The sequence below is a fragment of the Gigantopelta aegis genome, chromosome 14, assembly GCF_016097555.1.
Source record: "Gigantopelta aegis isolate Gae_Host chromosome 14, Gae_host_genome, whole genome shotgun sequence".
Lineage (NCBI taxonomy): Eukaryota > Metazoa > Mollusca > Gastropoda > Neomphalida > Peltospiridae > Gigantopelta > Gigantopelta aegis.
Genome location: NC_054712.1, coordinates 43,043,427 through 43,068,591, shown reverse-complemented (window position 1 = coordinate 43,068,591; position 25,165 = coordinate 43,043,427). Strand labels below are relative to the sequence as shown.

At 39.9% G+C, this 25,165-nt stretch overlaps 3 protein-coding genes across 5 annotated transcripts; 2 read left to right on the top strand and 1 right to left on the bottom strand.

Annotated features, from left to right (window-relative positions):
* Positions 1-3,307: 3,307 nt before the first annotated feature.
* On the bottom strand, positions 3,308-10,356 carry LOC121388989 (phenylalanine--tRNA ligase, mitochondrial-like). Of its 3 annotated transcripts, none has more exons than XM_041520572.1 (6): positions 10,242-10,356; positions 8,290-8,943; positions 7,075-7,234; positions 5,605-5,736; positions 4,326-4,486; positions 3,308-3,661 (listed from the first exon to the last, which is right to left on the bottom strand). In XM_041520572.1, exons 2-6 carry the CDS (start codon positions 8,920-8,922, stop codon positions 3,377-3,379), a joined length of 1,371 nt encoding a protein of 456 aa, XP_041376506.1. In that variant the 5' UTR covers positions 8,923-8,943; positions 10,242-10,356; the 3' UTR covers positions 3,308-3,376. The 3 variants fall into 3 exon arrangements, with proteins under 3 accessions (XP_041376506.1, XP_041376507.1, XP_041376508.1); XM_041520573.1 differs by having other exon boundaries at positions 10,263-10,350; XM_041520574.1 differs by lacking the exon at positions 10,242-10,356 and adding an exon at positions 10,203-10,226.
* A 132-nt stretch (positions 10,357-10,488) lies between these two features.
* LOC121388990 (LYR motif-containing protein 4-like) lies at positions 10,489-17,450 on the top strand. Its single transcript, XM_041520575.1, has 3 exons — positions 10,489-10,645; positions 12,848-12,968; positions 17,214-17,450. Exons 1-3 carry the CDS (start codon positions 10,560-10,562, stop codon positions 17,286-17,288), a joined length of 282 nt encoding a protein of 93 aa, XP_041376509.1. The 5' UTR covers positions 10,489-10,559; the 3' UTR covers positions 17,289-17,450.
* A 2,662-nt stretch (positions 17,451-20,112) lies between these two features.
* On the top strand, positions 20,113-24,536 carry LOC121388980 (glycogen-binding subunit 76A-like). The gene has a single exon (XM_041520543.1). It carries the CDS (start codon positions 21,316-21,318, stop codon positions 22,582-22,584), a length of 1,269 nt encoding a protein of 422 aa, XP_041376477.1. The 5' UTR covers positions 20,113-21,315; the 3' UTR covers positions 22,585-24,536.
* The last annotated feature ends 629 nt before the right edge of the window (positions 24,537-25,165 follow it).

Sequence of the window (25,165 nt, the reverse complement as noted above, 5' to 3'; positions counted from 1 at the left end):
GGGGTGGGGGAAAGAGTACACACTAGATCTCTTGCGCTGTCTTTGTAAATGAACACTTGGACAACTGTTCTGGTGAGTCAGGGCAGATAACGGGGGGTGGGGGAAAGAGTACACACTAGATCTCTTGCGCTGTCTTTGTAAATGAACACTTGGACAACTGTTCTGGTGAGTCAGGGCAGATAACGGGGGGTGGGGGAAAGAGTACACACTAGATCTCTTGCGCTGTCTTTGTAAATGAACACTTGGACAACTGTTCTGGTGAGTCAGGGCAGATAACGGGGGGTGGGGGAAAGAGTACACACTAGATCTCTTGCGCTGTCTTTGTAAGTGAACACTTGGACAACTGTTCTGGTGAGTCAGGGCAGATAACGGGGGGTGGGGGAAAGAGTACACACTAGATCTCTTGCGCTGTCTTTGTAAGTGAACACTTGGACAACTGTTCTGGTGAGTCAGGGCAGATAACGGGGGGTGGGGGAAAGAGTACACACTAGATCTCTTGCGCTGTCTTTGTAAATGAACACTTGGACAACTGTTCTGGTGAGTCAGGGCAGATAACGGGGGGTGGGGGAAAGAGTACACACTAGATCTCTTGCGCTGTCTTTGTAAATGAACACTTGGACAACTGTTCTGGTGAGTCAGGGCAGATAACGGGGGGTGGGGGAAAGAGTACACACTAGATCTCTTGCGCTGTCTTTGTAAATGAACACTTGGACAACTGTTCTGGTGAGTCACTGGGGGAAAGAGTACACACTAGATCTCTTGCGCTGTCTTTGTAAATGAACACTTGGACAACTGTTCTGGTAAGTCAGGGCAGATATCGGGGGCTGGGGGAAAGAGTACACACTAGATCTCTTGCGCTGTCTTTGTAAATGAACACTTGGACAACTGTTCTGGTAAGTCAGGGCAGATATCGGGGGGTGGGGGAAAGAGTACACACTAGATCTCTTGCGCTGTCTTTGTAAATGAACACTTGGACAACTGTTCTGGTGAGTCAGTCCACTCACATCACCAGGCAGATAGCGCGGGGGTGGGGGGTGGGGGCAGGAAAATTGAAATTTTCTGGATCATAGTATTTTAACTAAATAATATTTTTTATAGCAATGACAATCAACATTTGTGGCCTCATGGTTTCAAGCCCATAGCATGTTGTGGAAGGGACGTACACCCATCTCCAGTTATTTTCCAGATCATAATATTTCAACCAGTGTTTGTATTAGTGATGTTCCAGTGATCGATTATAATCGAAAATTGATCAGACTGGCTCTTACGATGTGATGATCGATTATAAAAATCCATAATCGATGGTGTGGGAAAAATGTGAACTGTAACTGTTCCTCATAGGTACATGGTCCTTACAATTCAAAGCCTTCTTATGGTCATGGAATTCTAACCGATTATGTAATCTAAAGTTGATCGGTTGGAGCCAGCCGATTATAACCAATGATTGATGATGAAATCCCAACCGAGTCCCATCACTAGTTTGTATAGTAATGAGAGAGAACATTTGGGGCTTCAAATGTCATGACAGTTTGTTTTATACTACCCACATTTCACACACACACACACACACACACAGATTTATAAGAGGTTACATGTATTTCATAACATGATAGAATATGAATACCCATAAATATAAATATAATAATTTAATTTCAGTAATTTTTTCCACACTGATTCATAAAATGAAAAGCACAAATGTTTTAATTGTTAATATTTTTGGTTTGTTCACAGGTGTCACCTCAATCCAGCCTGAGGCTGTAACCCTCTGGGTCATCACCATGGTAACGCTGTCAACACTCATCGATTGGTTCACAGTCTGACTCTTGTTACTTTGTTATTTCTATCTCCGACCCATCACCCACCCCATTTCCCTCCAACACACCATAAACACTGATTAATTATCTGATTTACTCACTGAGAAACGATGTAGCATAAACACTGCTACTGTCTGTATAAAAAAGTGTTGCCCCATCTCATCTAACTTCAACATAGTAATGGGAAGGAAGAAAGGAAATGTTCTATTAACGACGCACTAAACATATTTTATCTATGGTTATATGGCGTTGTCAGCATGGTAGTGATTCATCAAAATGTCTGCTGCTCTTTTACCTAGATATTTCTATGTTTACCCCTTCCCCAATCCTCCATGTTTATTTTCTTCACTCACAGGAAAATGTGCTCTTTTTTTTGTCCTACTCTATACAAATAAAGGTAAAAATAAGACTTGTGTCCCTCCCAAAACTAGAGGCTGTGAGCCCTCACTAGAGACTGCGTCCCCGCCCCACAACTCATTGTTCCTATAAGCCTGGGCTCCGTTCCACAAAGCGATCTTAGGGCTAAAATCACCTTAAGTGCATATGTTAGCTGTGCAGTTACGGTGATCTTAGGGCTAAAATCACCTTAAGTGCATATGTTAGCTGTGCAGTTACGGTGATCTTAGGGCTAAAATCACCTTAAGTGCATATGTTAGCTGTGCAGTTACGGTGATCTTAGCGCTAAAATCACCTAAGTGCATATGTTAGCTGTGCAGTTACGGTGATCTTAGCGCTAAAATCACCTAAGTGCATATGTTAGCTGTGCAGTTACGGTGATCTTAGCGCTAAAATCACCTAAGTGCATATGTTAGCTGTGCAGTTACGGTGATCTTAGCGCTAAAATCACCGTAAGTGCATAGGTTAGCTGTGCAGTTACGGTGATCTTAGGGCTAAGATCGCTTTATGGAACAGGACCCCAAATCAGGGTTTCTGCCAGAGGGTAAAACGGGTATGGCGCCATACCCAAATGTTTTAGCAGATTTCTTTTTTTAAGTTAACCTTTTGACAAAATTAATCAATCTTATCATTACTGTAGGATTTTCTTAATCTTAACCCTAAACTTAACCCATTTTCTTTCTTTGGAAGCCCTCCCCCCCCCCAACTCCTTGTTGACTGTGGTTGCATTCAATTCCACAGTGCCATACCCAAAAATTTCTTTCTGGCAGAAACACTGCTAATATACTCAGTCCCACACTCAACCACTGGCCATGCCAGAGATTGGGTGTGGGAGACGTGTGCCTGAACGTTAATTGGATAGAGGCACGTTAATACAGTTTACGATTACGATATAATCTGTCCAACTCGGACACCAAGAAAAGATACACATAAATCCTAGAACTCTCTTGAATAAGAATTTCTAAGTCTTCATCCAACACATGCACACATGATAAACTCTGTGTTAGTAATGTCTCAATCCTCCCCCCCCCCCCCCCATGCCCAGTCCAATCCCCTGTAAAACTATATTTATCTAGTTTCAACATGGAACAGTGGCACACATGTTAAACTGTATCTTTTTAATGTTTCCATTCCTTAGCCAAGCACACATCCCTCAAAAACTGTGTTTATCTGATTTCGACACCGAGCCGAGACGCTGCCGTGTCTTCGATATTCTTGTGTATTTCGTTCACCTCGCCCTGCGTCAGTGTCTTCTCGAGATGGCGGTACACGATCCTGTAGCAATGACTGTGGCGCTGTGTCTTAGGGTGGAAAAACGTATCCACCAGAGTCACCTGCTCTATGAGGTCACCGCCAATGTTTCGCGCTATGTCATAGAAGTCATTCGATGAGAAATCATCTGGGATCCAGAAGGAAATGTCATTGATGCACTGTGGGTACTGACTTATAGGCTGGAAAAGAAATGATACTAATAAATGCTTCATTTGATGTTCAATAACAGAATATTGCATTGTATTGTATTTCACTTCTGTAATATATTGTATGTTTGCATTGAAAATGTTTGGCATTATTGTCCATAATAACCATCTGATTTTCTTTTTCAAAGTTTTAAATAAAAATAAATGGTGTACTGCTATTAGTAAACAGACATTTTTCTTGAAAATAATAGCTCAGAGAGATTTTGTTTGTTATATACATCGAAACTAATTTTTGATGATGCTACAATGTGACTGGTGTAGTACAGTGGAACTGTCATCAGGCTTATGATTTGTTTAAGCACACCAGAGTTCTGTCTAAAACAGAGGGATCAGTCTATACAAAATTATATGTAACTGGTGTATTATTATGGTGTAACAAAAATGTCACCTAATATGTGATTGGTTTACTGAAATTTGATTGGTCTATAAGAAATGTCACCTTGTACATGACTGATCTATGAGAAATGTCACCTTGTAATTGTATGTGATTGGTGAATCAGAAATGTCACCTTGTATGTGATTGGTGTATTAGGAATGTCACCGTATATGTGATTGGTGTATGAGAAATGTCACCTTGTATGTGATTGGTATATGAGAAATGTCACCTTGTATGTGATTGGTCTGTGAGAAATGTCACCTTGTATGTGATTGGTGTATCAGGATTGTCCACGTTGAACTGAGACAGGAAGCCCGAATCTTTACTCGAGAACAGACGGATGTCTGGGATGTTGTAGAGTTTCATGGCCAGTCGCTCCAGACCGAGACCAAACGCCCAACCCACCTTTTCACCAGCACCACCTACAGCCGCACACAACACAGGGAAAACACGTTAACACACCAAAGAAAGGAATGTTGGAGTAATGACACCCCAGGACACTGTTTATCACTGCGTAACATTCTAATGTGTTCTGTTGTACTATTGATTGTTAGAGAAGAAACCTGTTGCTGCCATATGGCTACTATTACAGTAACTATTAATTAGCAGCTAGAGATCTTTTATATGCATTTTTCTACAGGACTGCATATACCACGTCCCTTGTTATATCTGAACTGGAGAATTGTCAATGGATGGAATGGGAAAAACACAACAAAGATTACTATTTATTTACTAGCTTCTGATGCACAAACTAATTAAAAATTAATTAACATATTTCTAACAGTGTTTCATTTCCTGAGGTAAATACTAATTAAATAGCATGTTTCAGTTGTGCATGACATAAATATTCTGTTGCCAGCCTTTGATTAAATATAAACTGACGTAGGCTTCAAAAAATCAAACATAGCAATCACGGAGCACTGGAATTGATCACAGTGCATTTCAAGCAAACACTGAAATTGTATAATCAGATGGAAATAAATAAAGGAACATGTGAGTAGTAACATCAAATGTTGACAACCAAAATCCTCGTCCACAAGTATCAGGAAATTAACTGTGTTACTGGACGTCAACCCCACAGTACTGACATACAGTGTCACAATATATCTCTGTATTTTATACAGACTTAACTACTCCAGTAGTGAATTACATTTGGTCTCAGCATGCGTTCCCTTATTTCTCTCCATCAGTATATATACATGTACCACCAAATTACATTATAGTCCATTCTTTTGTAAAAGTAATTTTTACAACTGTTGCTTAATTATTAATTAATTATTAATAGGAAATATTACTATTTTAAATCTAATTCCCATTAATTGCATTCAGTTTTTCACTGAATTTTCAGTCCGAGTGCAATTTTCTCCAGACATTATCCAAAAGTTTAAAAACAAAACCGTATGCTACTGCCATATTACAATCTGCATGGAAATCCCGTACTTATGCACTCCAGCTAAAAAACAATATTGTCCACCAACTACCAAGCATTATGTAAAGTTCTCATGACAGATGGAAGAACAGACAAGAAAACAATTCTAACCTGCATGTAGTATTTGCTGCTCCATGATTCCACAACCCAACACCTCTAACCACTGGCCGTCAAACTTCACCTCCATCTCCCAGGATGGGTGAGTGAATGGGAAGTAACAGTCGACCCACCGAATTTCAGCATCTGTGAAGTATTCATGTTTCTTTAATATACAATATTATACATATATGAAATGCAGAGCGGGTGGGTGAATGGAAAGTAACAGTCGACCCACCGGATTTCAGCATTGGTGAAGTATTAATGTTTAATATACATATATGAAATGCAGAATGGGTAGGTCAATCGGAAATTACAGTTGACCCAATTAATTTCAGTATCTGTGAAGTATTCATGTTTGTATGAGTGGGTTAGCAGAAAATACAGGTATCTGTCAACTCAACAAATTTCAGCATGGTTCTGTGAAATATGAATGCTTGACAAGCATCGTCCCAGTATGTTACTAAAATCATGTCTATGGAACATCTAAAAAATAACAACTGGTCATACTGTATAAGAGATGAACAAATATTCCACCACATAGGCTTCAAATTAATATCACAAGGTTTTTAAGGTCTTGGCTATTATATATAATATAAATGAGTATCCAGGTGATGAGACAAAGTCTTTAGCTGAACTAAACTAAATAAAAAAAATGTATACATGAATGAATCTATGATAAATAAAACCACAGATAGTCAAGTGCTGGATGATTATTCATCACAAAAATGTGTTATTAAATCTTTAAAACATGGCCCTATGTTTTTATAAGTTTATAAACTCTAGAAATGTGACTTTAATAAACTATTTCAGGCCTTGACCATATGTTTTTTTAGTGGTAGCCACCGGGCTACCAGGTTATAAAATCTTGTAGCCCTCAGCAAGGGATCTTTTATATGCACCATCCCACAGACAGGATAGAACATACCACAGACTTTGATATACCAGTCGTGGTGCACTGGCTGGGACAAGAAATAGTCCCAATGGGCCCACCGACGGGGATCAATCCCAGACCGACTGTACATCAAGCGAGCTCTTTACCACTGGGCTATGTAACACCCACAGACACCGATGAATTAAACATCTTGTTGATTGTGGAGTGACTAGACATGCCAAACAATTTAGTTGCCCGGCGGACTACTGGGTTTAGACAACTGGTATTCCAAGTGATACATAGGTAACTAAAATATCCCGGGCCACCGCTAAGGTCGAGCTCTATATTTATATGTTCCAACCAGTGCTCCACAGCTGGTTTAACAAAGGTCATGGTATGTACTATCATGTCTTTGAAATGGTGCATATAAAAGATCCGTTGCTGCAAATTGAAGAGTAACCAACAGAGTAGTGTCCGTGGATTACCTCACATCTGTAACTGTATGTCTGATGCCACATAATCGTAAATGAACTTTTGTTGACTATGTCATTAAACATAAAAGCATTTCTTTCTTCCTTCAATGCACTATTTAAGTCTTAGTCTATGTGTACCTGCACCAAACAGATTATGAGCCAGGTTGTAAAGCGTCGTCTTCAGCTGATGTTCGAGAAGTTTCACTGCGTCCATAGTGTGACATTCCTGTCTGTCTGGCAAACGCTGACCATCCTCAAACAGAGACAGGTTCGTTGAGTCTCGCACATCTTGGAACAGCTGCAGAGATAAAGAGAGTGTAGGGGTGGTGTGTGTGTGTGTGTGAGAGAGAGAGAGAGAGAGAGAGAGAGAGAGAGAGAGAGAGAGAGAGAGAGAGAGAGAGAGAGAGAGAGAGAGATTGTTTTGTGTGATATTATTATTATTATATAACACCAACACTCCACACCAACTTCAACTTTCTGTTTTTCTTTATCACAAGATCTAGTTCAGTCGGGAAAGTGCTCGTTTAAGGTGCTTGAGTCATAAAAACTGCAATGCGTTCTAGTGTTGGCGTTAAACAAAACACACTTTTTAACTTTAAAGAATGTAGCACCATTTTCGTTCACCTGTAGATTAATACTGGCTTCCACCCATCTAGTGAGTTTAACAACTCAGTGGGTCTCTTACTAACCACTAATAACTAACCCTCTGTCCTGAATGAATGAAGGAAGGCAGGTAAAGAAATATATTTATTTAATAACATTTAATAATGGTTATAATATATAACAACTACTGTAGTGTTACTATTAGAAGAGAACCAGTGAAACTACATTTAAATGTTAATATTAACATAAAGGGGGCGAGACGTACCCCAGTGGTACAGCGCTGCGTGGTCGGTGTGGGATCGATCCCCGTCGGTGGGCCCATTGGGCTATTTCTCATTCCAGCCAGTGCACAACGACTGGTATATTAAAGGCTGTGGTATGTGCTATCCTGTCTGTGGGAAAGTGCATATAAACGATCCCTTGCTGCATTAAGAAAGATGTAGCGGGTTTCCTCTGATGACTACGAGTCGGAATAACCAAAAGTTTCAGAGCTAGCTCTGGCAATCGCCAAATTGTTAATTTTAAAAACAACTGGTGAATTTTATTTTGGTGAAATAATTTTACTATATTTTATTAAAAAAGAACTGGTTTGCAGTCATTTTTGAAGCTTAATAAATAATTTGGCGAAAATTTACGTTCACCCAGAACTAGCCCTGTGTTTGACATCCAATAGCCGATGATTGATTAATCAATGTGCTCTAGTGGTGCCGTTAAACAAAACAAACTTGTTAACACCAACATTAACATTACCTCAAAGCTAGTGAAGAGCCGAACCCCTTCAATCTGATGGAACACAGGATAGTGTGTTCTGTCTATCTCATCTCGCCTGTACACGTCGCCCATTACGAGAAAACTGTTGAGTCCGGTTCGTATCAAGTCGAGCTGGTGGGCCGACGTGTGTGCTCTGAGCATGTACGTCGAGTTGAGATAATAACTCTCGCCAGGCAGTCGACTCACGTGGCTCTTTGGAACAAGAAGATTATCAAAATTCTGTTCTTTTGTCACAACTGGGCTAATTTTATCATACACGGAAAACAGTGGCCTTCCTCCCTTGATGAAATTGTTGTAGAAAAAATTCTGAATTCTTTTTCTAATCAGATTTAACGGGTTGCATGGAGTATTGTGAAGGTTTTGTCCAACTTTTGCCAATACTTTTGGAGAAATGTTTGTCCAATCATCTGTCTGGTATGTCTGTCCCAACACGTTGACCGAATCGCCAAACAGTGGATTCTGTTGCGTGTTGTGTAGGTTTCGTCTTGCTATTAAAACATTGGACAACATTTTCGTTAGGTTGCCCGTCCTGTACATTTGACAGAGGACTCTGACCGAGGTTCCAAACGAAGCACAGTGACCTGCACCTGTCGCTAATCCCAGAACAGCCATGATTCTCTTAAAGACACAACACTGAAAAGAAACAGGTACAGATGTAAGATATGTGGATGCCATCTGAAATACAAATTTAAAAATAAATACGGCAACAATGTTAATATAAACAGAGATTTATCCAGATGTTCTGTTGTGTGAAAATTCCCAATTTCTATGCTAAAAATATCCAAAATTCTCCTAAATTAATTTAACAGTGGTGTTCTGTGTTATTCAGTGGACTGAAAACATATCCCAAGTATACTTTATTTTCAGTAATTTTCCCAATGAATCCCATCACACAAGGAACCCTGGTGAAAAATCCTGGATAAATTCCTGATAAATATATAAATGGTGAATGTGCAAACTCTGTAATATTATGTAAATATATATATATAAATTATATATACAAAAAGCATGCATTTTGTTTTGTCATTTGTTATATTGTTTTTATGGAATACTCTTCCAGAGGGATGGAAGCCTCAAACGTAACTGACATAACCAATTTAACATAATAACAATTGCTTTATACATGTACCTTAGAGCATGTCATAATGTTAGATTACATCACATCCTTCCACCCCTCTTGAAGAGTATTCCATAAAAAAAGCAAAATGGCACCCCACAAAAAACTACATGTATGCTTACATGTTAATATATATGTAGGTGACATGGTTACAATCTAGTATTTGGAATCTACATGTGTCATTTTAATGGGTTTTTCACAATTTATGTCTGGACAAAATCTAATGGTAATTAAACTTAAAGGTAGGAGAGTAATTTATTGTAGTTGTTAACAGTGTGATTTGGACTTTAGATTTCAAGACACCAGGGTAAATCACTTGATAAAACTTGATAGAAAGTAAGTTGCCTTGGTGCCCTAATTTGTTTTATTAAACAGAAACACTTGTCTCCCCAGAATTAACATTTTATTTATTTGTAAGCATCTAACTTTGTAAGTTTAATGTTATGAATGAATTTGACAATGATAAAAATGTCTATGGTGTCAAAATTTAAAAAAAAACCCAACCCTACATTATACATAATCTACAAAATAAATATGTGTGTAAAATAATTAAGACAGGTTAGGGCTAGCGAACACCCAAGTTCATTGTCCCAAGCTATATGGTTAACATCAAACTTATCAGAGCAAAACTGGAAATTAACCAAAGGAGAATAATTAATTGATTATGAACAGTAACTTGTAATGGTGACATGTCATATCAGATAGTAGGCCTATTAATGAGCATAATAAAAATTAAATATAACAACAACAATAATAATAATAATTAATTAATTACGAAGTTTTAATTAAATTCGACAGAAGTAAATAATCTTACAAATGAGCAAACAATCTTAACATAAATGAATCCAAAAGTTAAATGACTTCATTAAAAATGGGAAAACACGACCAAAAACTTGGAAGGTCGAAAAAATCATGGGCGCAGCCATCTTGAACGTAAACGTATACCAGTCCCCGTAACGACTTCTTTACTGGTAAACCTCTCCGCAGACAAGCAAATTGTATGCACCTATAATCTACGAATCATCAAGGTCGCTAAACGCTCTTACTTTAAAACTTAACTATATTGTATATTAGTAATAAAAGAAAACTAGTTTTAATGTCGTAAATCATAACAAAATCTCGAGAGGGAAATATGGCCGCAGCCACGCGGAGCGAAGTATTAAGTTTGTACAGACTTTTACTTCGAGCAGGGAGGCAGTTTACTGATTACAACTACAGGTATACACGTAGAACAATAGCACAGTGGGTTACTCGTGCAGTGAACACAGTTTGTTTGTTTGACATTTTTAGAAGAGCAGAAACAACGCACTACAAGCTCATATCAAGTTACTTGTACTACTACGTACTAGTTACAGCAAATTCATTATGATTATAACCCAAGGCCATACCAACGCAGAAATTGGGGTGGGTGACAGGAGATAATGATGAAAAAAAAATAATAAAAAAATGTAGTCAGTTCCACCCGTACTCACCTCTTTATGGTATTAAATTCGCATGGTGATATTGGATTAAACATTGCTACTTACGCGTTACACTTCCAGTGTAGGCCTACTGTTCTTGAATGAAACATAATCCTAACCAAACGGTAACAGGTCGTTTCACCCATATTACTAGTTCGTTTTGAGCAGGGTCGATTCCAACCTCCAACCGAGTTGTCTCACCCCATGTTTTAATTTTTATTTTGTTAATAAGTACATTTATTCATTGATTTGTTCTATAATTGACTATATCCATTGATTTTTAGATGTCACACATTGCGATCTCTATTGTGTGTTTATATTTACAGATAAAAATAATATTATAATTTTGTTTATTTCCAATATCATTTACTCAAGCCATATACATGAAATATGTACAGGCCTTAGATAATATACAGACAATGTATTCCCATTAATAATTAATTTATGAAGTCACACTGCATACTACTGATGTGCTGTGGTTTCTTATTAAATATACTACATACCCAGCTGAAGTATGGTATGTTGATTTCGCCTAGCTTCAGCTGACAAAAAGTAAACAGCTGATAAGGCATTGATATCCAAAGACAGAAAATTACCTAATATTTGGAAATGAATAATGAATAAACCGAAGATTAAAAAACCCTTCAAAACTATAATAAATATAATTATTTATTTTGGAGGGCGAAACGACTCGGTACGGATGAGATTTAGGGTAAACCAACCCTGGGTGAATAGGACTACGGGCGAAACAACGTAGAGTTCGAAATGATTTTAGGGCGAAATTACCCAGATTCAACCAAACACAGGACTCGCCCAGGGTCCCTTGCATTGTCACATTAGCCAATTGCTAATTTTTATACAAAGTGACTACAACATTTAGTCTTTGGGTAATAAAATATTACTTAAATTAACAACATTTTAATACTTTTCAAGGAAATATTCAGTATATCTAAAAATTGGCTATTTTGAGACCTGTAAACCCTAAAGTTGGTGTCATAAGAGATTTTTTGTATAAATATATATGATAGAATGGGAGGAATAATTATATTGTTTATAATGGACATAATGATCATTTATTATAAATATTGTCTTGAGTGGCATGTTCAGAAGGCCAAGAGCTTGCAAACTATTTGACTGGTACAATGTTTTTTTTTTTTTTTTTATCACATCACATATATCTAAAGTTATACAAAAAAACCACCAGTCTAGCGAGGGACTGTAATCGCTCACCCTCCTGAACATGTCTCAGCTCGTCCCCTTACCAACCATCATTTTAAAAAAATATTTTTTGGTCAGTAAGTAATTCCAATTTGGTAATTTTATTAATAAAATAGCAATACCAGTCCACAGTGAAATGCACATGTAGACTGCTCCTTCCTATAGGCAAGACAGTATATTCCATGGCTTTTGATGCACTGGTGACAAGGATAGTGTCGTAGTAGTTGGATAAACCAACAGTTAACAATAACATGGTCATATCTTGTGCATGGCGCTAATTTTTATATTTAAAAGTGGCTACAACATTTAGTCTTTGGCTAATAACATTATCATGATTATGTTGAAACTAGCCACTTTTTAATCATTCTTGACATATCTGAAAATGGGCTAAAACTAAATTCCCAGTGTGAGCCTTGCTAGTGGGAAAGGAGGGGTGGGAAAGGAGAAGGTGGGGACAGCGTAACAGTGGGTAATTTGCTTCCCTAGAGAGAGATGAAAAAGTGCCCATTTAAGTTTTTAGTTAACTAGAACTCTCTATTACTGTGACCTTTCTTTCTGTACTACCACCCCACTTGTTTTTGGGCTCGGTACGGCTTTGGTGATGCATTCTCAAACCTGGTATGTATTTACTAAGTACTGCTTGATGTGTTCAGCTGGGTCAAGAAACCTACTTGCTGGTTCAAACTGACATTATTAATTGTTACATCAGTGTTCTGTAATAAAGTTTTTTTTCTATTTGTAGAAATTACGCTCTGCGTAGAGCACGAGATGCGTTCCACGAAAACAAAACCGTTGCAGACAAACAAAAGATTCAGGACCTTGTTAACGAGGCCAAGAAGAATCTTGAGATAATCAAACGACAGGTAACTGATGGATACAATCGGAGCAAGTTTACCCTAGTAGCACATGTAGCACGTGCTACGGGCCCCACGCTTTAGGGGGCCCTGCGGTGATGTGTTCATTTATTTTCCCCTCAAGGGAGTTGCAAAATATATATCCAAGGAAAGGGGCCCCGGTGTTATTTGCGCTACAGGCCCCGCGGATCCTTAAACCGGCTCTGGATACAATACTAATTAATGCTCTTAAAACAGTAGTGTTGGTGGATGGGGAAGAAAGGAAAGAAGAAAGAAATGTTTTATTTAACGACGCACTCAACACATTTTATTTACAGTCATATGGCATCAGACATATGGTTAAGGACCACACAGATTTTGAGAGGAAATCCGCTGTCGCCACTACATGGGCTACTCTTTTCGATTAGCAGCAAGGGATCTTTTATTTGCATTTCCCACAGACAGGATAGCACAAACCATGGCCTTTGTTGAACCAGTTATGGATCACTGGTCGGTGCAAGTGGTTTACACCTACCCATTGAGCCTTGCGGAGCACTCACTCAGGGTTTGGAGTCGGTATCTGGATTAAAAATCCCATGCCTCGACTGGGATCCAAACCCAGTACCTACCAGCCTGTTGACCGATTGCCTAACCACGATGCCACTGAGGCTGGTCAAGAAAGGAAAGAAATTCTTTTGGCTTTATTAAGCAATTTACCAACAATACGTTTTGAAGCTATTGCTATGAAAGTGTTTGCTGGACTAACTTCTTCATCTTATTATCACTCTCAAAAGATAGTAAAACTGTGATGTCCTTTACGTCTACAGAGGATCCTGCCAGTTTTATTGTGGAACAGCCATTGTTGTCTTGTTTATACTTACTTTCCTGCTTATATCCAATTACGGTTCAAGCACGATCAGGGCTTCTAGAATTTGTTTAAAGTCCACTAGCCATAGAATAAGTGATTTAAAAAAAATTACTAGCCACGGTTAAAATTCACTAGCCCTACTTTACTTTATGTTAATACAATTTTACTAAATAATAGTAATAATCAGATATGTTACCTAAAGAGGGAAATAGCTTAAAAACACTAACATTGGGGGATTGGGTTGGGGTCAGGATATTCATATTGAAAAATAGACTCCGCTACAACATTTCACAAATTGTTTTTCACTAGCCATCGGCCATGGTAATAGGAGTTATTTTCTAGCCCAGCATTAACTATCACTAGCCGTGGGAGTGGGGCTACCACAATCTAGAAGCCCTGTGCGATGTAGGCCTACTTGGCACACACATCAGCTATCTGGACTGTCTGTCGGTGGGTTAGTGGTTAGTGAGAGAGAAGTCGGTGTAGTCAGGGCCGGATTTAGACCTTAGGGGGGCCCGGGCCACTTCAGGTTCGGGGGCCCCTCAACATAAAAATTAAATTACATGACAAATAAAAAAAACTAATTTTATGATTATTATTATTTTTTTTTTTAAAGGAAGTCCTTAGTCCGGTGGGGGGGGGGGGTCCTCTGGCAGGGGGGCCTGGGGCAATTGCCCCCTTATAAATCTGGCACTGGGTGTAGTGGCCTTAAACCTACCCACTGGATTGTTAAACTCACTCTGCACCGGATATGAACCCAGTACCTAACAGCCTTAATTAAGTCTGCTGTTAACCACTAAAACACAGAGGCCGGTAGCCATTGTTATGCCCTGAATCATTTTAAAAGTAAACAGTATCACTGTTGGTGCATAGAGACTAGCCAGGCTGAGCCACTGTGTTATCTGATCATGACAGGTGACTAGGTTAGCTGTACTTTTAGACAACCTTGGAAAAATATGCACTGTTTAACTGGGTCATGGCAACAAAATGTTTACATTATTATGCCACATAGAGTCTGCTTACTCAGCATATACTCAACAACGAAAGTTTAGCAAATATCTTTTATGCAATCTAAATTTGCCATGGTTGAATAAACTTAAAAGAAAACCAGGCCCTCCTCTTGTGTTACGGCAAAGGTTGATGAGTTTATGTTGTTTGTAAATGGTAAACATTTCAGATGTGAATACTAATTAATAAAAATAGGTTAATTTATAAATGTTGTTGAGTATATGTCATGGGGAGACTTAACATTTATAACAACTCTTAATATTGTAGTTAATGTACATGATAATAGTTTTGTAATTGCTGCTAGAAAGTTCAAGTATAAATTTTTACATCTTAAATTACACATGAAATGTCAGTTTTGCTGTGGTGATTGGATAATGCTTTGACCTATGACCTTTGACTCAGGGCTAGCTCTGGCCCCACAGACAATTTCGCCAAATTATATATTAAACTTCAGAAATTGCAGAAACCCTGTTATTTTGTAACAAAATTTCCATTATTACATGAAATTAATTTGCCAAATTAAAATAAAATTCCGCCATTTTTTTTTTAAATTCACAGTTGGCGAATTTGGAGAGTGCCAGAGCTAGCCCTGAATACTTGCAATTGAATGAATTGTTTTGTTAACTGGACAGTTTGATTATTTTTAGAATAAAAAAAAAAAAAAAAAAAAAAAAATATATATATATATATATGATATAGCAACACTTTTCTGGAGTACTAAGAAGATAGCCATTAGCCACCCTCACAATAATACAGGTTTTTTTTGGTGTACTTTTTGACAAACAGGGAAGCATGTACCATGTCTTTTCATACATCAGTTACAAGGCAGTAATTAAGATGGTAATTGTTATGGATTCTGAGCAACTAATAGCCTGGAATTACTTGGTTTGATATAGTTAGTGGTAACCCCCACCTCCTCCCCAAGTTGTTTATGTAGTTGTTGGAAGCTACCACCCCCACCCCCTCCCCCAGTTGTTTGATGTAGTTGGTGGTAACCCCCACCCCCTTCCCCAGTTGTTTGATGTAGTTGGTGGTAACCCCACCTCTCCCCCAGTTGTTTGATGTAGTTGGTGGTAACCCACACCTCTCCCCCAGTTGTTTGATGTAGTTGGTGGTAACCCACACCTCTCCCCCAGTTGTTTGATGTAGTTGGTGGTAACCCACACCCCCTCCCTCAGTTGTTTGATGTTTTTTGTGGTAACCCCACTCTCTTCCCCAGTTGTTGATGTAGTTGGAAGTAACCTCCACCCCCTCTCCTAGTTGTTTGATGCAGGTGTTGGTAACCCCTACCCCTTCCCCTAGTTGTTTGATGCAGTTGGTGGTAACCCCTACCCCCTCCCCTAGTTGTTTGATGCAGTTGGTGGTAACCCCTACCCCTTCCCCTAGTTGTTTGATGCAGGTGTTGGTAACCCCTACCCCCTCCCCTAGTTGTTTGATGCAGTTGGTGGTAACCCCTACCCCTTCCCCTAGTTGTTTGATGCAGGTGTTGGTAACCCCTACCCCCTCCCCTAGTTGTTTGATGCAGTTGGTGGTAACCCCTACCCCCTCCCCCAGTTTGATGCAGATGGTGGTAACCCCCACCCCTTCCCCAGTTGTGATAAATTCATAGGAAAGATTCTCCCAGGTGATTTCACTGCATTGTTTTCACATTCCAACCAGCACTACAGACTGTGAGAAACACTGATGTGATATTTTCTGTATTAACATGATAGTGTTTCTGCCAGAATGACATTTTGGGGTATGGCACTATGTAATTGAATGCAACCACAGTTAATGGGGGCCTCCCCCAGAAAGAAAATGGGTTAATTTTGGGGTTATGGTTAAGGCAATCATACAATAATGATAGGAGTAATTAAGTTTGTGAAAGGTTAACTTAAAAAAAGAAACATTCTGCAAATATTTTTAGTTATGGAGACATACCCATTTTACCCTCTGGCAAAAACCTTGCATGACTTACAAAAATGTAACCGGAGAAGCACAATCATAGTCTTGCCTTGGATATGAAATATCTTTGTACTCTGTGGGCAGGATGTAGCCCAGTAGTAAAGCACTCGCCTGATGTGCGGTCGGCCTAGGATCGATTCCCATTGGGCTATTTCTTGTTCCAGCCAGTGAACCACAACTGGTATAGCAAAGGCTGTAGTATGTGCTATTCTAAAGAGACAATGTAGTGGGTTTCCTCACTAAGACTATGTCAGAATGACTAAATATTCGACAGCCACTATTACCGATGATTAATAATGCAATGTGCTCTAGTGGTGTCATTAAACAAAACAATCTTCCAACTTTTTAAATTTAATATGTTAGTAATTAAATATGATGAGATACGTGCAAAAGTGTTAAACATTCCTTTGATCTGTTTATGCTCACCTGTTTTTGCTCACCTGTTTTAATTACAGGTGATTATCGGACAGATGTACGGACACGGTAAACTGATTATCGAGTCTCAGGAGAAGGTGCAAGATGTCCGATGAACGTTGGTACGCCCCGTGATCCAGTGTTCTAGTGAAACTGCCTGGTGATCAAACAACCGGTGACCGGCCTTGATCCCAAAACAATGCGTGTGCGGAGAAGTGGTGTTGGCTAATTGATGTTGTTATTTGTTATTAATCGTGTCTTGATGACAGTGTATCACTCACACCGGAGAATATAATACGACTTGTGATCTGTTACTTCTGATACAGTGTATGTATTTAGTGGCGCTATCTGCTGACTTGTATTATTCTCATTATCCAAATATCAGCTAACAATCTGTAAGAGAGAGAGAGAGAGAGAGAGAGAGAGAGAGAGAGAGAGAGAGAGAGAGAGAGAGAGAGAGGGAGCGAGGGAGGGAGGGAGGGAGGGGGAGGGAGGGGGAGGGAGGGAGGGAGGGAGGGGGAGGAGAGAGAGAGAGAGAGAGAGAGAGAGAGAGAGAGAGAGTATGCATGAATGAATGAATGTGAGAAAGAGAAATAGAGAGATTGATTAAGAGAGACAAAATCAGAGGATGAGGGAGAGAAAAATGTGGAGACAAAAACAGAAAGAATGAGGAAGGTAGCGAGAGAGCAAAACAGGCTGAGGGGAGAGAGCAAAACAGATGGAGGGGAGAAAGAACAAAACAGGGAGGGGAGAGAGAGAAAAACTGAGGGGGGGGGGAGAGCTTTGTCAGTCAATGTCAGTTAGTTAGACTGGTTGTGTAAGCAGTGTGTAATAAAATCTTGTATTTCCCGTTATGTTTTTGTATTATGGTGTCAGAAGACACACAGTAAACTCTGTTTACACTAGATAAGATGGAGACAGACGGAATGCACTGATATAAACAGAGTGCTGGATTACACAGTTTGTGAACCTGGAGAGTAGTGCAGTCATCTAACTGATGTTTGAAGGGGGACGTAGCCCAGTGGTAAAGCGTTCGCTTGATGTGCCTTTGGTCTGGGATCAATCCCGGTTGGTGGACCCATTGGGCTATTTCTCGTTCCAGTCAGTGCTCCACAACTGGTGTAACAAAGGTCGTGGTATGTACTATTCTGTCTGTGGGATGATGGATATAAAAGATCCCTTGCTGCTAATCGAAAAGAGTAGCCCATGAAGTGAAGACAGCAAGGGTGCATGTGCGCACGCACACACACACGCGCCGCGCGTGAATCCCCCCCCCCCCCCATATGGCATCACAACAAGTTAAAACAGGCTAGGCCTGGCCCGGATATCGGCCCCGTATTTAGAACAGTACAATAGAACAGTCGGTCAGATGGAACAGCTAGGCTGAATGCTCATATAGACTTGTTACTTGTCGTGCTTTCCCGTTCCCCTCCCCCACTTACTATGGGAACACTTTTAAGTTGTAGAAGCATCACGAGGGGTTTATGGATGTTTATACCCTCTGTATGCCTTCGGCTCGGGGTACAATCCATAAACCCTTAGCGATGCTTCTACAACGAATTTATCTTGCCGACATGTTTAATTACAAGATTTTCTTCAAACATATCCGGGTGCATTAATAAGTTTAGTGTTATAGCAAGGAGATGTAAAGTGACAACATTGGAATACTGACGTCATACAAATTCAATATTAGCTGTATTGTTACAATGCTAAGCTACATTAAAATGCTCGCTTTTCTTCAGTTTCATTTTCCGAGTGGTTGGCAAATCGTTTGACAGCCATGTTTTATTTACGTTGGTAACAGACGAACTTTTGCATGGCGCATTAATACAATAAGAATAGTCTGATGTTACAGGTGGGGTATAACGGATTTGACTCCTCTCACGCGGGGTATATATTTTTTTCCCAAGGATAAATAACCAATGAAATTCGAGTATTTTACACGAAGGCGAGATAATTCCAGATTCTAATCAGAGGCTGTGCCCACAGTAAGCGTTTTTGAACCCTCGGGATATAAGCACGTTAATACCTACCAAACAAACGTTCGGCTGAAATAATCGACATACATTGGTTTCAATGAGCAGAGGCGGATCTAAGGGGGCCCTAAATTTTGCGACAGATATAATTTTATTATATATTAAATTTTTGTTTTTTACGATTCCCTTCCAAACCTCCCCCAAAGTCTCCCCCCCCCCCCCCCAATGGATTTTCTGGATCCGCCACTGGAGAGCGTCTAGACTGGATGCGTGCGTCCTGCTGTCGGCTGCAATGAAATAATTGTATGCGGTTTATATACGCAAAACGGCAGACGCAGCAATCGGACCGCACGCACGCACCGCATCCTGTGTGAGCCTTAAGGGGGCCATCCTTAAAGTACGTACACTCTGAGGATTGGTCGGGTATCAAACAACGTACGAAGACGGTATGGGGTGGGGTAGCCCGAGTACTCTGTAAGAGAGCCGACCGGCCTCGGTGGCGTCGTGGCAGGCCATCGGTCTACAGGCTGGTAGGTACTGGGTTCGGATCCCAGTCGAGGCATGGGATTTTTAATCCAAATACCGACTCCAAACCCTGAGTGAGTGCTCCGCAAGGCTCAATGGGTAGGTGTAAACCACTTGCACCGACCAGTGATCCATAACTGGTTCAACAAAGGCCATGGTTTGTGCTATCCTGCCTGTGGGAAGCGCAAATAAAATATCCCTTGCTGCCTGTCGTAAAGAAGAGTAGCCTATGTGGCGACAGCGGGTTTCCTCTAAAAACAGTGTCAGAATGACCATATGTTTGACGTCCAATAGCCGATGATAAGATTAAAAATCAATGTGCTCTAGTGGCGTCGTTAAATAAAACAAACAAACAAACAAACTGTAAGAGAGCCAGACGGACATTTGGAAGGTTATACGCTCTCATTACAGTGTATAACTTTCGAAAAATGTCCGTCTGTCTCTCTTACAGCCAGAATACTCAGGCTAGGGGTGGGGAGGGTTCGTTGACAGATTACATACGCCAAACACCAAACGGTATCCGATGTATTTGCTTTTTTTCATAGCGAAAGAACGATGTACTGGGTGGAGGGGAGGTATTGTTCAAAGGTATAAAAGGTGTACTGGGTAGGCCTATTTAAGGCAAGTTGGGGGTTAGAAATTCTCAGATTTTGTGCGTACATACTTTTATCGATGGCCCCTTAGAAAATACATATCGTATCCCAAAATGTTATAAACATTTTATTTGAATTTTTAAAAAAAAAATTTTAATGTGTCTTTCATCTATTCATAGATATAGCCCTAATTGTTTAATGAAGATCATCTTAGCAGTAATATAGCCTAAGTATCACACGGAAAACGGTTTAAAAATATTTATTTATAATAATAATTAAAAAAACAAAAAAGGCAAATAAGACATTGATTTTTTTTTTATTCAGTAATAAAATTCAGTTTCTGAAATCATCTGAAGACTTTTAGCCACGGGACTAATCAAGTAAATGTGCCGGAGACCTAGTTCTTAGGTTAAACAGTCGGGAGTATTGATCCGGGTTTTGCGCACGACCGCCACCTCACGGAAAGCCGTCTTGCGGTACTTCACGAGGTTTGATCTCCGCGCTCTCATTCATGTGTTGTGTATTATGTGACGTCACGGCGAACATCCCTATATTGTGAAATAACACTTTATTTACGTCGGACGAGACAAGCGGGAGTAACTCGAGAAGAACCACAATGCTTTGTTTACACTGTGGATATATATAGAAAGGTTTTCTCGCTCTGGGCCGTGACGTAATGCGACCTATAAAAATGCCAGGGACATCCACGGAAAACAACCTTCAGTGACATTGTTGGAACGGTTCGTAGCGGCGCTGGACTGAGAATGCGTACCAGAATGCGCGTGCGTTATTGTTGTTGAGATGACAAGACGGCAGCACGAGGTGGGCACGTGTGTCTGGAGCGTATCGGCGCGTGCGGATTTAGTTTTTCTCTGGATAATATGCGCTGACCTTGAGCGAGTAATGCTACCTTCACCGATAAGGTGAATGTATCCACACGTTATTTTGACAATAAAACCCCATGAAAACTAACTGCTTTCCCAATATGTGTCGATGTGTTAGTGTGGGGTTAACGTCATGGGTCTGTCGCTTGACGAGGAAGTGCCAACATGTCGAGTGAATTGGCAGACGATGTGGATATATCGCTCACTCTTCCCAGAAATCTGTCGTACGTACAAGAAAGTAGGGTCGGCGAGTTCAGTGTCAGTTCGCGGTTTCTGTACAACCAGGAAAGAGAGAAGCGACTGCAGAAGCAGGAAATTATTCTAAACCGATGTCGAGAGATGGCGCACCGAATGGAAAATCTCGACATTAAAAACGGGGAAGCTTTTCACCCAGAACAGACGACGAGGTATAAACGATCGGCTCTGATGCCGGAAACTCCCGATTCGGACACGATGAGCGAGGAAGGTGTGTTCGTCAACATGGTCGACGACGACGAAGAGTTCGTACAAGCGTTGGACCATGTGGCGATCAAAGACGATGTTTCGGTGGATTCCGTGTACAGCCCCGACGGCGATTTCGACTCCCCAACGTCGGTGGAGGGCCGACGAGCGTCGCTGGAGGAGGCGGTTATGTCCCTTGCCAATGCCGATCTGGACGAAAAGCCGGCATTGAAGATAGAAATCATCGATCCTAACAAATCTCTTCTGGACAGCAGCGCAGATGCTTTCCTCAAGTTCGTGTCGTCCACCAGCCCGATAGACTACGAGGACCGCGAATTCAACTTTTCCAAAGCAGAACTTAGGAAATCTTCGTCTTTGAAAACAAACAAAACTCCACCAGGAACACCCAGCAGAAAAAAGGTTGTGCGCTTCGCAGACGCTATGGGCTTGGATCTGGAATCTGTGAGGAACATCGTGAATGTGGACACCCCGCCGCGGATCCCCGCCTCGGCAATGGCCGACCTACAGGTGGGGCTAGGGGTGGACCGCCAGGCGATGGGCAGTCGGTTCCTGGCCGCGTGTTTCGCTCAGCCGGGGTGCGCCTCGGACTTCAGGCAGACGGTACAAGACCGGAAGGTGTGTCTGGAGAACGCTGTGATCTCCAATCTGACCATCACGGGCCTTGTGAGGGTGGCCAACATTCACTTCCACAAGAACGTCAGAGTCCGCTACACGACCAATTCGTGGAACTCTTTTATCGACATAGCGGCGTCCTACGTGAAGAACTCGTGCGACGGACCCACGGACAGGTTCTCCTTCAGTATTGTCGCCCCGGCGGATTTCGGGGTGGGGTCCAGGCTGGAATTCGCCGTCTCCTACACGGCCGGAGATACCGTGTACTGGGATAACAATGGCGGCAAGAACTACGTATTTGAATGCTTCGGCAAAACGATCCCGTTGGATACAGGGAATTCGTGGATTCATTTCCTGTGATACATCTGTGCGTGTGTTTGTATTCGATCGTCATGGCATACGAAACAAGACGTGTTGTTCTGGTTTTAGATCACATCCATATTTTTTACTGGAGTATATGTTACAAAGAAAAGCCTGCAAGACTGCTGTGCAGTTCGGTTACCACGGATACCTGATTTGATAATTATAATAACGAAAGTAGACCAGGTTACGTTTGGCAACAACAGCAATCATGGATTTCGTCAGATACTGGATCATTCAGAAGGTGGTAACGGTGTTCATGTCCGGTTCCCTGATGTGAAAAATTGTGTGTTAGAGGTTATTTTAAAATATAGTATCTTGTGATATGAACATTTACATGGCTGTGTGAAACGATATATATGTAATATATATAGATATGAGAATATTAATATTGCGTGTATTAACAAGCTCATTTTAATAATTTGTTTTTCAATGTGTGAACGAAAGATGGTGAGTATATGTATTATTAATGTATCGCCATTAAGTCTTTTATAGTATTTGTTTAAATAATACTAGACATGGAGGTACTAATTGTTTGCCGTTTTATAGTTTTCTAACCTAGCCATGCATTATGAAGCTGTTGGTGTTATCTTGCCATAAAACGTACGGGTTCTATCTTTTCCAATATTACAGTTGTTACATGTAGTTGTTTTGTTATGTACATAGGATCTTAGCCACATTTCGAAGTGTTTTACAAGTTATACCCGAGGCCGTAAGAACTAGTCAAGACGGGGTTTCTGCCAGAGGGTAAAACGGATATGACGCCATACCCAAATGTTTTTGCAATTTTTTTATTTTTTTTTAAGTTAACCTTTTGACAAAATTAATTACTCTTATCATTACAGTATGATTTTCTTAACCCTAACCCTAAACTTAACTCTTTTTTTTGTTCTTTTTTTTTTGTGTGTTTGTATTTAGTTACCCAAAAAATTTCTTTCTGGCAGAAACACTGTCGGGGGTGGGAGTGGGACATATCACTACCACACGAGGCTCAAACCATTAACCTTTTGTCCTACTCTGTGTGTGTTTGTGTGTATATACATATATATATATATATATATATATATATATATATATATATATTTGTGCATCCCTCGCATGTGTTCCTATGACCACGATCCTTCAAGTTCATGGCTGCCAGTGGCAGAATAACTGGTACGAATCGTGGTCATTTCGTACCATGTTTATTTCGTACCATATTGCCTGGTAGTTTCGTACCAAAGTTATTTCGTTACGTACTATCGTGAGAAGTCATTTCGTATCATAGTCATATCGTATCATTGTCATATCGTACCAATGTGAAAAGTCATTTTGTACAATAGTCGTACAAGTTGTCAATTAGCAATATCCAGTAATGGATGGGTGGCATGAATTTATTTTTAGACCTTTTATCGGCAAATACTTTTTAAATGTTTGACGTTTTTTCTTGTGTTGTCACAATTTGAGCTATTATATATTATTATACATCAGTTAATCACCAAAGAACGAGAAAAACAATATACCAGAGCAGGAAAGAATACATTTTTTATACAACAAAACATCCTGCAATCAATATATATATTATATTGGCGAGCTATGTCTAAATAAATTTAATTTTTACGTTATGGTACTAAATGACTTTCAATGATGGTACGAAATTGCAATGGTACAAAAGGACCTTTTGCAATAGTTCGAAATGACCATGGTACGAAGCTATCAAATTAGATACGAAATGGCCATGGTACGAAACTTATCAAATTAGGTACGAACTGACCATGGTACGAACTGACCATCAACCTCTAGTACAGGTATAATAGAGAATTTGTTAACTACTGCAACTTTAAAAGGTTTTTGCCGTAGTTGGAATGACCGCCAGTGGCAATATTGAGACTGCTTACAGTAATTATAAATCAATTACTTGACGACAAATAAACTGAATAATTAAATAAATAAATAAATTATATAAAAACAGACTGACCTTGAACACGGTATTTTATTTTGAGAGCCTGTCATTTGATAAGATTTGTTTATTCTAGCATGGACGAAGTGACGTCTAATGGCATATAATATATTACTTTGGTTGCCTTCTATTCTAAATCAATATCAATGTTATCGCTGCTATGCGCCTGAAACTTGAAATATGGTTCAGTGGAAGTTTACAGGTAGCACTAAACCAAATAATTTCCGGCTGGGTCAAAGTTCGAAATGCACCGAACTTTTCATAGAGAAGTTAACGCCACAAGTCCTGTGATTGGTTATAAAAGTGAGTGTGTTGGTTGTAAAAAAACAACAACAATTAGTTTCATCTGGGCTAAAAATGTATGCAATTATATTTTATTTGGTACCACTGTGTCAAGTAGCCTTGTGTTTAGAACATGTATGGGATACCTGTAAAAAAAAGTACTAACATTTTGTGCGAAACTAGGGGTGTTGTAAATACATCTGGTTATACCGAAAATGAGCCATGCAAGGTATCGTTTTCTTCAGTTAATACTATGAGGTAAGGATTGTAGTACTGATATTTATGGATCATAGTTTGGTTGATATATTACATATAGTGTTTTTAAACACAAACGTTAACATGGTCGCCTATGGGATTATT